Raw genomic sequence first — 13,821 nt, forward strand, 5'->3', positions numbered from 1 at the left:
TGCATGTCATGACATATGCACTCCATGCACAAATGCATGTAATAAAACATTTTAATAAAAACAAAATCATGAAAAGACAGGGCATAGCACCACATGCCTAGAATCCCACCACTTGGTTGGTGAAGATTGGAGAATCAGGACTTCAGTACAGTAAGTTTCAGGTCAGCCTGGGTTACACAATGGGACTGTCCCAAATAAAAAATAGGGCTGTGGCCTTAGCTCAATGGAAGAGCACTTTCTGCCATATGCAAGGTCCTAGGTTCAATCCTGGATTCACACACACACACACACACACACACACACACACACACACACACACACACGTAAAAATGGATGTATGAGATTCTTAGGGTTTTCTGTTTGGTAGTCATCTTTTTTGACAACATCTTACCTAGAGACTTGCTCTGTAAGGAGCTGGGGTTACAGATGTCTACCCATCATTCCTAGTGACATTCTTATCATCTGAGAGGCAGAAGAGAAAGGGTTCCAGACACCTAAGGGCAGCGGATAAAGATACCAAATAATAGAAAAAGAACCATGGAGGTGCTGGGCAGTGGTGGCAGCGCACGCCTCTAATCCCAGCACTCGGGAGGTAGAGGCAGGCAGATCTCTGAGTCCTAGGTCAGCCTGGTCTACAGAACAAGTTTCAGGACAGCCAGGGCTATGACACAGAGAAACCCTGTCTCAAAACAAACAAACAAAAACAGAAAGAAAGAAACATGGAGATACAGCTGGCCTTGCTGGCACACAACTGGAACCCTTCCAGCCAAGAAGCTAAGGCAGAATTACCATTAGTTCAAGTGCTCCCAGCCAGGGCTATATAGCAAAACCCTGTCCCAAAACAAAGAAAACTCACAGCAAGGAGGCTAACAGACTACACACCTCAGGTTGGCAGGGACTGTCTCACTTAGCTTTGTCTGTTTGTTTAATACACTGTACCTAGCACAGGGCAAGTGCTCATTAAATACTGATTGGTTGGCCAAACAATGAAGAGCTTGCTTTGACGGCCAGGTGTGATGGCACACACCTTAGTCCCAGAGCTGCATGGTCCAGAGCTATGTAGCGAGACCCTGTCCCAGAGAGAGGCTTGCTTTGAAAGGAGACAACGACAAAAAAGGACACGTGTAGCATCTATTTTTATTTTTATTTTTTTATTTTTTTGAGACAGGGTTTCTCTGTGTAGCTTTGCGCCTTTCCTGGGACTCACTCTGTAGACCAGGCTGGCCTCGAACTCACAGAGATCCGCCTGCCTCTGCCTCCCGAGTGCTGGGATTAAAGGCGTGCGCCACCACCGCCCGGCTATTTTTATTTTTTAAGATTTATTTATTTTTATGTATGAGTGCTCTATCTGCATATACACCTTTATGCCAGAAGAGGGCATCAGATCCCACTAGAGAAGGTTGTGAGCCACCATGGTGGGTGCTGGGAACAGATCCTCCAGAAGGGCAGCCAGTGCTCTTAACCGCTGAGCCATCTCTCCAGCCCCATACCTCTTTATTTAAGTCTAAGTGGCAGAACACTCATTGAAGTAACTTTTTTTAATAATCAGATTTATTTTATTTATTTTATTTTCATGCTATATGTACATGCTATATGTGCACTGGCCACAGAGGCCACAAGAGGGTATTGGATATCCTGGAACTGGAGTTTTACTGCTGGTTGTGAGTCATGACTCGGGTCCTGGAAATTATGTTGTATAACAGGTGTGGGTTCACGAGGGTCCGTGAAAGAAGGCACAGAGCACGCTAAGGATGATTTTTAGCCTTTTCCCCACGAAGGTTGGGGATCAGTCTCTCTGGACTGACTCTCCCTTGCTTAGCAAAGGGCTTTTTTATTGTTCTCCAATAAAATTAACAAGTCAATTGCTGTATCCCAAAACCTCTTATCTAAGCTCCCCAGACAGACAATGGCAAATGCAAGTTCTCAGTTAAGGAATGCTGTAGGGTTTCCGGTTGTCCCTCAACCAAGTTAGCATAGGCTTTGCACCCTTAGAAAACTCTCCCACAAGAGTCACAAAGAAGGTCCCGGAGACAAAAGGTAGCAATCACAAAAGGCAGATTAAAGCTAGGTGCTAACACTCCGGAATCAATCCAGCTGCAGTTCTGCTGGAATCCCCCAACAGTACTACGTCTCTGCAACAGTGAGTTCTCTCCCTTTAGATTTATTGTGTCTGTGTGTGTGTGTGTGTGTGTGTGTGTGTGTGTGTGAATGCCAGGTGTGTGAGCACCCTTGGATGCCTGAAGAGGGTGTTAGATCCCGTGAAGCTGGAACTCTGTAATCATAATGGGTTCTTCTGGAATAGCAAAAAGCACTTTTCTGTTTGTTTTTCAAGACAGGGTTTCTCTGTGCAGCCTTGGCTGTCCTGGAACTCTCTCTTAGACCATGCTGGCCTCGAACTTATAGACATCTGCCTGCCTTTGCCTCCCTAGTGCTGAGATTAAAGACCACCAACTAGCCTTTTTTTTTAATGTATTTTATGTATGAGTGCTCTATCTGCATGTATGACTGCAGGCCAGAAGAGGGCATCAGATCCCATTATAGATATTTGTGAATTGCCATGTGGTTTCTGGGAATTGAACTCAGGACCTCCGGAAGAGCAGCCAGTGCTCTTAACCCCTGAGCCATCACTCCTGCTCAGTGCTTTTTTTTTTTTCTTTTTTTATGGTTTTGTTTGCTTGCTTTAGTTTTTTTTAGACCGACTATGTAGCCCAGGACAGCCTCTTACTCAGAGATCTTCCTGTCTCTGCCTCCCAGTGTTGGGATCAAAGGCCTGCCTGACCAACTGCAGGCACTTAAGAACTGAGCTGGCTCTGTAGCCCTGAGATGATTTTTTTTTTTGGGGGGGGGGGGGTTGAGACAGTTTCCCTGTGTAGCTCTGGCTATCCTGGAACTCACTCTGTAGACCAGGCTGGCCTTGAACTCAGACATCCTCCTGCCTCTGCCTCCCGAGTTAAAGGCATGGGCCACCACCCTGAGGTACTCTTGATAGAATGCCAAACTGCATTTCTTTGGAGCAAGAAGGGCAATTGTCCGGTGGGATATACAGACTTAGGGTTTTATATATCCCTAGAAATATCAATGAAAAACACATTTTCTTATATTCTTTTGGTTTCACTTTGTTGATCTGCCAGCATATCTTGATATCACTGCTCCTCTTGGTAATACTTTTTTTTTTTTTTCATTTAGTAATGATCAAGTCGAAAGGAACTGAGAATCTCTGCTCCCTATCTTTTCCTGAATAACCATGGACCCTTTCCCCCCAGGGAATTGTGGAGAATAAACCTTTCTCTTTGGATCAGGTTCCACACGGTACCAATGTGGCTGAAAGCCAGAGTAAAGAACTAGGGAGAGTTTTGAGTTTGGATCTCTGTGGGTCAAAGTCTACCTAATACAGTTCAGATCCTCTGACCTCTGCAGCTCAGCCAGACTTTGTGCAAGACAAGTAGTATGTCAAAATACCAGTCTTTGGCTTTGGAGTCAGGCCTTCTGGGCTTACTTTGTAGCTCCGCCCCTGGGTGACTGTGCTTAATTTAACTCACCACCCTTTTATTCTTCTCAACTTTAGTCCCTTGACCTACCTACCTGCTTAGAGCAAAGAAAGCTTTTGAAGATATAAAAGCTAGAGAAAAGAGGCTGGAATGTAGCCTAGTGGTAGAGCACGTGCTTGGCATGCACGAGGCCCTGGGTCGAATCCCTAAGCACCAAAACCAAAATAAAAAAAATAAATAAATAAAAAATAAAAAAGCCAAACCCACACAGACTTGCAGAAGTAACGCAGTTGCCCAGGCTCGCCCTTCACAGACGACAGGTCGAGCGGTTTAGAAGCCTAAGCCAACACCGAGTCCTAAAGCGCTCAAGCTCCAGTCTGGCCCAGGAGCGCCCTCTGGCGGCCAAGCCCCCACCCTGGCTTCCCTTGCCCTGCCGGCCTTTTCCAAGCCTGAACTAGACCGGAGCTAAACTGTCGCCGCCTCCTCCTCCTCCACCTCCTCTGCGTCACTCCGAGCACCCCGCCCGCCGGAGCGTCTCTCCCGAGGACGGGCCCCCGCGTCCCCCCGGTGAAGCACCCCTCCTGCAGTGCGTTTAAAGGTCCCCACGGGGATCCGCCCCGCCGGTCGCCCACAGCCCGCCCGCCTCCCCCTGCAAAGAAGGTGCGGCCCACCCTGCCCCCGCGCGGCGTCCAGCCGCTCCCTCCCGACTCCGCTCCGCCCTCCCCCACCGCCGCCGGGGCCTCTTCCTGTCCCTAGGTCCCCAAGCCAGCTTAACGAGGTCTCCCCGCCGCCCCAGAGGACCCGCCCTCCCCGGCCCCGCCGCGCGCCGCCCCCTCCCAGACCGGTGGGCGGGGCCCCCGAGGCCCGCCCCGGGGGCGGTGCGCCGTGACGTCACTTCCGTCCGGGCCTGGCCGAGGTTCGGCTCCGCGGGCCGAGGGCGGGGGTACGGAGGTGGCAGCTGAGACAGGAGGCGGTGCGGGCGGCGAGGAGCTCCCGCGCGGACCAATCCCTGCGTCCCGGGCCGCGACCCCGCTCCTGCAGCGCCCCGAGCAGAGGCCGGCCGGATGGGCCGCTGAGCCCGAGTCGGGGACCGGTGAGGCTGGGGCGGCGCGGCCTGCGCGGTTGCAGGGTGGCGAGCCCGGGAGCGGACCTCCCTCTCCGGCTCGCTCGGCGGGAGGCACGGGCCGGGGCAGCCGGCGGCTGGCTCGGTGGGCGGTGAGGCCGGCGGAGGAGGCCTGGCAGAGGCCGGCGCCAGCAGAAGGCGGAGTAGTCGGGGTCATTAATGGGGCGGCGGGCCGCCGATCGGGATTCTTGTCTGAGCCTGGCGTCGGAGGAGGAGTTGACCATGGCTTGGGGAAGAGGATGGCGCGCGGGGGTGGGGTGGGGGGGAGCGACACTGAGAGGCTTAGGAAAAATTCCGTGACCCGTGAGATGGGCATGGACTGTCAGGACTGAAAGGCTGTATGGCCCACCTGCCGAAGGGTCTCCCTGGAGTTTGGAGGGGTCAGTGACAGCGTGTGTAAGTAGCGACACTGAGCCGGTGTGCAGAAGTCTGGCCGCCTGCACGGAACTCAGCCTCCGTGTCTTCACAGTGTGGAGCCCCCTGGAGCTGAGATCAGGATGTTCCGTTTCATGAGGGACGTGGAGCCTGAGGATCCCATGTTCCTGATGTGAGAACCTACTCCCCCCACCCCACCCCCCCAGCACTCTGCTTCAGGTCTGAGCAGTTCAGACAGACCTCCGAGTTCCTGTCTGGAACTGGTTAGAACTAGCTGGATACTCAGCTGCAGCTCTCAGTTAGGGGGAAGTTGGCGTCCGTGCCACTGTGTGCCCCTGACTTATTTTGGGGGTGTGGGGAAGGCTGGGTTTGACAGCCTGATCTTTTTGCTATCTGTGTTGTATGCTCGCTCCACAGGGACCCCTTCGCAATTCACCGTCAGCATATGAGCCGCATGTTGTCAGGTGGCTTTGGATATAGCCCCTTCCTTAGCATCACAGATGGTAACATGCCAGCAACCAGGCCTGCCAGCCGCAGGATGCAGGTAACAGTTGGAACATACCTGAGATGCAGGGTGGTTAGTAACCCTACAACCAGCTTAAAGAGGAAATGATCTGTGTGGGAGGCTGAGGAGAGGGGTCAGGAGTCTGACTCCTTTTGAGAGAAGGATGGAGGGGGTCTGGCCTTGTTCGGTATTAAGGTAGAATGTTCTAACTTGTGTTCTCACGTGTTTGTGTAGGCTGGGGCTGTCTCTCCCTTCGGGATGTTGGGAATGGTGAGTCCTTATGTTCCTGTTCCCCTGTATTTCAGACACAGACCACAATCTTAGACTTTGTTTCCAAATGTGCCCCTTTGGGGTAGTTCAGGGATGGTGTCAAAATCTCTTTGGATAGTTAACGCATTCGGAGCCCATTTGGTATAAATCCCGGGGCTAGGACTGGAGCACAGTCAAGAGCACCTAGCTGCTCTTCCAGATGACCAGGGTTCGATTCCCAGCACCCACATGGCAGCTCACAACTGTCTTATCTCCAGTCCTCAGGGATCTGATGCCATCTTCTGGCCTCTACCATGCATTGCATGAATGTAGTACACATACATGCAGGCAAAACACCCATACATGTAAAAATAATAAAATGTTCACCCCCCACCCAAAAAAAGGGAATCCTGGTGCTGGCTCCTTCTGACTCCTGGAAGTTCTTAGCCACTGAGGAAACTACAACTGTATAGCAGTTCTCTTAAGGAATGGTGCATCCTAAGGGCCAGGGAAATGGAGTCTGGGATACTTTCATGACTCTGTTAGAATGTTAGAGGTTTTAATTCATTGACATTGGCTCACTTCCCCAAAGATAAGGAAACACAGCAAAAGAAAAATCAGAGCAGCCACAGAGCCTGAGGAGGTGGCCAGCAGCTTATGAGGGAGGAGGCAGAGTGGATAGGAAGAAGGGAAAGGGCCTGTAGTCTAAGGTGGGTGGTAGTTCCAAAACATCGTCACCATATCTACTTGGTTTTTGCCGGGCGGTGGTGGCGCATGCCTGTAATCCTAGCACTCGGGAGGCAGAGGCAGGCAGATCTCTGAGTTCCAGGCCAGCCAGGGCTACACAGAGAAACCCTGTCTTGAAAAAACAACAACAACAAAAAAGAATCTACTTGGCTTTCCTAACTGTCTTTCATCTCTTTCCTCAGTCTGGTGGCTTCATGGACATGTTTGGGATGATGAATGACATGATTGGGAACATGGTATGACTCTTGCTCCGTATTCTTCCCAGGCCTTGTTCTCAGTGGCAGCCACCATACCCGGCATCCTTTGAGGCAGGGGTGGAGAAGTGTGCTAGTGAAGAGGCTGGGTTGGATGAAGTCGTTAATGCACAGGGTCCTGTGTCTGCTCTCCTACCTGTGTGCTTAGTTCTGAGCTGTGGGGAACTGGGGAAGTTAGGATGCTTTTCCATTCTCACATATTTTAAGAAAGACGTGGCGAGAACAAGCAGCTGAGGGGAGCTCCCTTCCACAGAGTGGCTTCCCCTGCCGGTCTGACCCTCCCCTTTCCTCCTCAGGAACACATGGCCGCCGGAGGCAACTGCCAGACCTTCTCCTCCTCCACCGTCATCTCCTACTCCAACACTGGGGACGGTGCCCCGAAAGTTTACCAGGAGACGTCGGAGATGCGCTCTGCCCCAGGCGGGGTGAGTAAGGAAGCAGGACTGAGGCCCAGCACCCACAGCAGCCCAGCACCCACAGCAGCCCTGACACCTTTTCTCAGGAGGGGGTCATGGGTGGTGTAGCCAGGGCTTTGGGAGGTGAAATGAATATCCCGTGTTCACGTCATCCCAGATCCGGGAGACACGGAGGACTGTCCGGGACTCTGACAGTGGTCTAGAGCAGATGTCCATTGGGCATCACATTCGGGACAGGGCTCACATCCTCCAGCGCTCCCGAAATCACCGCACCGGGGACCAGGAAGAACGGCAGGACTACATCAACCTGGATGAAAGTGAGTCTTCTGAGCAGCAGCCACCGGGCTAGCCTGTGGACTAGATCGTAGCTTTCTCCCCTGTCTCAGGCAGAGCTGTGGGGGAGCCCTATGCTTAGGCCTTGTTGCCAGCTGCAGGGCTGAGTCAGGTGTTGCCAGGGAGGGGGCAGATCCTGTGACTGAAGTCAAGTGTTGATACGCTGCCATATCTGGATCAGTGATTTTTTTTCTGTTCCAGCCTTTACTTCATCTCAGATGAGTAGCTTTATTAAATTCCCATGGTGTGTGTCACTGCTGGTGTCTTTCTCCAGTAGTTGGGCCTCAGGCTTGCCTCCTGAGGCCCATTTTGTGCCAAAATGGCGCCCTACACCTGTTCTCACATACATGATCTCAACCTTTGCCCCTGACTTTTGGAAGGCTGTGGCTCATGGCCTCCATGTCTGCACTGTGTCTTCCACAGGCGAGGCAGCAGCATTCGATGATGAATGGCGAAGGGAGACATCCCGATTCAGGCAGCAGCGTCCTCTGGAATTTCGACGACATGAGGCATCTGTGGGTGGGGGACGAAGGGCCGAGGGGCCTCCCCGCCTGGCTATCCAGGGACCTGAGGACTCGCCCTCCCGACAGTCCCGCCGCTATGACTGGTGAAGGCCCCAGGCTCTCGGCTTCTCTTGTAAGTGCCTGAAGGGAGGAATGGGAAGCTGACAGACCCGGGGAGGCTGGGCGGCAGACCTGGGCGCCTTTTGGGTTCCCGGCTAGTCATGCCTTTGGTAGTGTGGCTTAGCTGTCATGGGAGGAGAAACGTGCTCCCTCGGAGTGGCTGGGAGAGTCGCCCAGCCCCCGGCCTCTCATCCCTTCTCCCCTGACACACTCATCTTTTCTTCTCCAGGTACAGGCTGAGAGGCTGAGATCACCCCATGAAATAACGTTGTCCTTTCCAACCTCCACCCCAATTTACTATTAACTTAACAGGCACGCTGGCCCCCACCTCTCCCTGGGGGTCTCAGGGAGAGCCTTTTACTGCCCCTTACCCACTTTTTCCGTCTCGTACCCCTCACCGTGATGACCCTACCCATCGTATCCACTAACTTGAGTTTTCATTCTGCCGCTCCCTCTCCAAGCCGCCTCATCTTCCCTGAGCCCCTCCCACGCGTTGAAGGTTTGGGGGGGCAAGCTCTGGGTTTAGGGATCGCCTCCCTCAGCTCCCCTGGACCCTTGCCCACCTCTTCCTCAGAGCCCCCCTGCAGATGCCATAGCCCCTGAGGGCTGTGGAGGGAGTGGACTGGTTCCCAATTCTTTGTCCCTTCTCCCACCCCACATCACAAAAACACTTCCTCTACCCTTCTCTGCCTTTATAAAAAGAAATGATTTGTGCAACTTGTAACTAGGTGTTTATGGAATAAAGGAGAATGGGGAAAAGTAGCTTCTGGTTGTGCCTTCGTTCTTCCTAGTTCAACCTCGCACACCCTAGTCACTTTCTCAGCTCTCCTCTTGGCTCCGCTGCGGCCCAGCTCTCTTAGGGTCTCTTTTGCTGTGATGAAACCATGACCGAGGCAGCTTATAAAAGAACACATTTAACTGGGGGCTCGCTTACAGTCTCAGGTGCGTCCATGACCACCATGGTGGGAACATCGAGGTAGGCATGGTGCTGCCGCAGAAGCTGAGAGCTCACGTCTGATCTGCAAGCAGGAGGCAGACAGGGAGACTGGGAATAGCCTGGGCTTTTGAAAGTTCAAACCCAGTGACACCCCCCCCCTCCTCCTAATCTTTCCTAAACTGCATCACAACTGGGAACCGAACATTGAAACATATGAACCTGTGGTGGCCACTCAATCGTCAAACCAGCAGAGCAGAGCCTCAGTGGTGAGCGCCTCAGTCTTGAGCATGGAGCTGTTGCGCTCAGCAGCGGGGGCCAGAGGAGGAGAAACGGCCACTTGATCGCCCTCTCCCTCGCATCTGACTGACTTCACTCCAGGGTCACACTAGGGTACAGGGTGTAGCCTATGGAGTTGGCCAGACCTTCCTTTGGGCAAACACTCGGACAGGTGACCTCATACAAGTCTTCAAGACGGGAGGACTAGGGGTCAGCCTTTCTCAAACTCATCAGCCCCAGATGCTGAGAAGTGGAGCCAGGGAAGGAGCGCAGTGGAGAAGGTCAGCTGGAACCGGAGCAGTCTGGAGGATGGGAGGAGCTCACGTTTCTCAGCATGCTCACTCTCGCTTTGCAGCCAAATGGGTCACTCTGTCCCTCCTGCATGCTAGGCAAGCACTCTGCCACTGAGCTATGTCCCCAAGGCAGGTTTCCCGTGTGCTTGGTTTTATTTTCTTCTGCAGACAGGGTCTCTTACAGGACCGGATTGGCTGTAACTAAGAATGACCTTAAATTCCTGATCCTCCTGCCTCTGCCTCTCAAGTGGTGGGATTATAAGCATGTAATCCTATAATCCACCATGCCTGGAAGCATTTCAGATTTCTTCTATTCAGTTATTTTTCTGCTGATAAAAGCCAAAATATAGCCGGGTGGTGGTGGCTGACGCTTTTAATCCCAGCGCCTGGGAGCCAGAGGCAGGCGAATTTCTGTGAGTTCAAGGCCAGCCTGGTCTACAGAGCAAAGAGTTCCAGTACAAGCTAGGACTGTTACACAGAGAAGCCCTGTCTCCAAAAAAAAAAAAAAAAAAAAGCCAAAGTATAGAGCCAGACATAGTTGTGGTGAATGCCTTTAATCCCAGCATCTGAAGGCAGAGAGAGGTAGGTCTTCACAGCTGAGGCCAGCCAGGGTTGCATAGTGAGAACCCTGTCTCACAAACCAAAAACAAAAAGACATACACAGGTAAAAAGGACCTTAAAGTTCTGGGCCCTCTCAGAAAGGAAAAGATTTCCTATGACTGATAGACAAATAGATTCCAGTGGATTAGGGATTGTCTAGTCGGCCAAGAAGCAGAGAGATGAAATTGGGCCCACCATTCAGGCTCAGAACAGTCACTAATCTGGCTAGAGGGCTGGTGAAGATGGCTGCCTGGTGAAGATGGAAGGGGCAGCAGCAGCATTGCCTGGGTTTCGAAGCTGTGTGGTACACACTCAAGCGGAGCACCCAGCCCTTTACGTATAAGCTCTGACGTGGGTGGGGAGGCACATACTTCAGGTGTAGAAGTAGCTCTCATGGGTAGCTAGGGTTGAAGACCAGAGGCTTGGTCCCCAGGCCAGTCTACTAACTTGGTCTTGGGCAAGTTTTGTACTTACCTGGGCCTCAATTACATAGTTATATTCTAACTGTAAGAAATCTCAGGATAAACTTCATGCCTGGTCTCTTTCTGCATTACAGTACTGTGTCCACATTCCAGTGTTCTTTCCGTTCCTTTGTTTTGTGGGCTGGGATCTCATATAGCCCAGGCTGGGCTTGAACTCAATGTGGAGCCGAAGATGACCTTGAACTTCTGATCCTCCCAGGTGCTAGAATTCCAGGCTTGAGCTACTACAGCCAGCTCTTAAGTGTAGTTATGGATGGACTAGAGCAGGACAAGGACACCCCTGGCATCAATCTAAGTGCTACAACCCATGGTTTTCAGGTATATAGATGAATTGATTCTGTAGTGCTGGGGATGGGACCTGGCCTTCCTCACATATGCTAGTCAAGTGTCCTACCACTGAGCTACTGGCCCAGCCCTAATGGAACTAATGTTCCCCTGGTCCCTGCTCTAGGGTTGGTCCTGATCACCTTGCTTCAGCCTGAGCCATGTGATTGTAGTGCTCAGCAGGGACATATTATAGGACACAAGGTGCCAGGAGGAGACTGAGTTACAGAAGAACTAGCCATTCTGGGTCCCCCCAGCATCTCACCTCTGAGATCACAGTGAGGGAGAGCTAAAGATCAGGAAACTGGAGGCACACACCTTTAGTCCCAGCACTCGGGAGGAAGAGGCAGCGGATCTCTGGGAGTTCGGGGCCAGCCTGGTCTACAGAATGAGTTCCAAGAAAACCAGGACTATGCAAAGAGTCAGTCTCTCTCTCATCCCCCGCCCTCCAAGGTGGTTTCTTTGTGTAGCCCTTGGCTGTCTTGGAACTCTCTCTGTAAAAGAAAGAAAGAAGGAAGGAAGGAGGGAGGGAGGGAGGGAGGGAGGGAGGAAGGGAAGGAAGGAAGGAAGGAAGGAAGGAAGGAAGGAAGGAAGGAAGGAAGGAAGGAAGGAAGGAAGGAAGGAAGGAAGGAGAAAGGATGGAAGGAGACTCTCCTGAGGAATGCTGGCCAGCTCTCCATCTTGGCTCAGGAATGCTGGCCAGCTCTCATCTTGGCTCAGTCTCCCGGCAACAGCTTCCCACTCAGCCCCAGACACTGGGTAGACATACTCAGGTCTGGCCCCACCCCAGAAGAGTATAGGTCAGAAGAGGCTGGTCCTGGGTGTGAGACCAAGCAGAACGATGCAGAGGAGTGCAGTCAGTGATGAGCGAGACCTAGCCAAGCTCTGCCACCTACCAGCAACGATGCTAACAGGCTCCTCATCTCTCAGCTCTAGTCCCCTGAGGGCTTTTCTGGACACTGGAGGCCTGGATTCCTGGAGCCACACCGCAGGACTGTGAGTGGACTCAAAGGGCACAGCTTAGGAGACACCAAGTCATCTCCTGCTCTGATGCTTCTATTACCCTCGGGTGCTCCCTGCTACTCTGTCGGCCCCCTTTCTCCTCAGAGCTCTGAAACACTTCAGACACAAACTGGGAATCATTCTCCCAGCTAGGAACCATCCTCTTTGGCTTCCTCCATGTCTCAGGCCCCCTGCAATGGCAAGCGGAAACAAGTGTTTTGGCTCTGCTCTGCTGTGGTTAGGATTTTTTTCTCTCTCCTTCCATAACGGCCCCAGGTTTGGTCCTTTCTCCATCTTCCTTTACTCTGTGTCCAAGTCGTATAGATGCTGTTATCTGGAGAATCAGGAACCAGCCTGCAGGAGGGTCACGGTAATTCTAGGAGGCAGAGGAAGAGCTGTGAAATCACGACCAGCCTGGGCTACATATTGTAGTACCTGGATGTCAGCCCAGGCTACATAATGTCTCAAAAGAAACTAAACTAAATTAAACCCAGTAGTCTGTGCTGTCAGTTCAGATTTTATTTATTTATCTGTCTATCTATTTTCTTGAGACAGGGTCTCTCTACATAGCCCTGGATGTTCTAGAACTCACTATGTAGCCTAGGCTGTCTTTGAACTCACAAATCCACCAGCCTCTGCCTCCCGAGTGCTGGGATTAATGTGTGTGCCACCACGCCCAGGTCAGCTCATATATTTTAAGTCTTCTTAATTACACATGTCAAGACAAGCACTGCTCTTGAGGTCCAGGACTGAGGGAGCCGGAAGGGCCAGGATCCCTTCACTCAGGCCATTCCTGTCAAGCCGGGGGCGCTCTCACCAAGCTGCGTCTCCAGCCCTTTCTTGCTGTCTTTTTTGAGGTAAGTTCCTGCTGTGAAGCCTGTAACTTACCCTCCTATCTCAGTTTCCCTGTGGAGCCAGGTTAGAAGCATGTACCGCCACACCCAACTACCTCTTGCTCTTTTATATCACAAAGTCTTCAGATAGGCGGGGCAGGAGATGAGAGACGCTGTGTGGGAGAAGGGATGAAGACTGGGAAAGCATGGCATCATAGGCCCCGGGAGCTGAAGGAAGGGAGCCCCCAGCTGGGGCCCAGAGAAGAGACCTTGTGTGGCTGTTTGCCCACACAATGTTGTTTCATCCTTAGAACCAGCGGTGGAGACAGAGCAGGCCCTGCTTGACAGGAAATTACCTTGAGGGATCTGCCCTACTGAATGCTGCTGGCCCCTGCCTAAGGCCCTGTGGATGCCCCTGAGAGTGGGGAGTTGGGCTGTTCGGAGCTCCTCGCCCTTCCTCTGCCCTTTAACATCCTTCCCCCTGAATGTGCCCCCTCTTGGCTGGGTGTAGAGCGGGCCTTCTCTCTTCTCCCGCCATCAGCATCCGCCCCTCTTCTTGCCTGTTCCCTGCCACATGCAGGGGGCTGCAGGTTCTGTGCCATCATCTTCAGTGACAGTAGTGACAGTGTCCTCCAGCCAGAAGACAGACCACGTGACTGAGGGGGTTGAAGGAAGAGAGAGGATGAGGGGCCTAGGAAAGTGTTATGAGGCCAGGCGGTTCAGGAGGCAGAGCCAGGCAGATCTCTGTGAATTCGAGGCCAGCCTGGGCTACAGAGTGAGATCCAGGGCAGTCTCCAAAGCTACACAGAGAAACCCTGTCTCTAAAAACCAAAAAAAAAAAAAAAAAAAAAAAAAAAAGGAAAGAAAAAGAAAAGAAAGAAAAGTGTTATGGGGCTGTGGTTGGGGCTCTAAAAGATGAGCAGAGATAGCATGAAGGTCAAGGAGACAATGAGGTGGAAAT

General features: G+C 52.2%; 1 protein-coding gene across 1 annotated transcript; it reads left to right on the plus strand.

Moving 5' to 3' along the window:
• Positions 1-4,388: 4,388 nt before the first annotated feature.
• Mlf2 (myeloid leukemia factor 2) lies at positions 4,389-8,875 on the plus strand. The gene is made up of 9 exons (XM_006992070.4): positions 4,389-4,581; positions 5,081-5,158; positions 5,404-5,530; positions 5,726-5,761; positions 6,670-6,723; positions 7,038-7,166; positions 7,315-7,474; positions 7,914-8,126; positions 8,343-8,875. Exons 2-8 carry the CDS (start codon positions 5,109-5,111, stop codon positions 8,099-8,101), a joined length of 744 nt encoding a protein of 247 aa, XP_006992132.1. The 5' UTR covers positions 4,389-4,581; positions 5,081-5,108; the 3' UTR covers positions 8,102-8,126; positions 8,343-8,875.
• Positions 8,876-13,821: the final 4,946 nt, after the last annotated feature.

This window comes from Peromyscus maniculatus, chromosome 3 (genome assembly GCF_049852395.1).
Source record: "Peromyscus maniculatus bairdii isolate BWxNUB_F1_BW_parent chromosome 3, HU_Pman_BW_mat_3.1, whole genome shotgun sequence".
In the NCBI taxonomy this organism is placed as follows: Eukaryota; Metazoa; Chordata; class Mammalia; order Rodentia; family Cricetidae; genus Peromyscus; species Peromyscus maniculatus.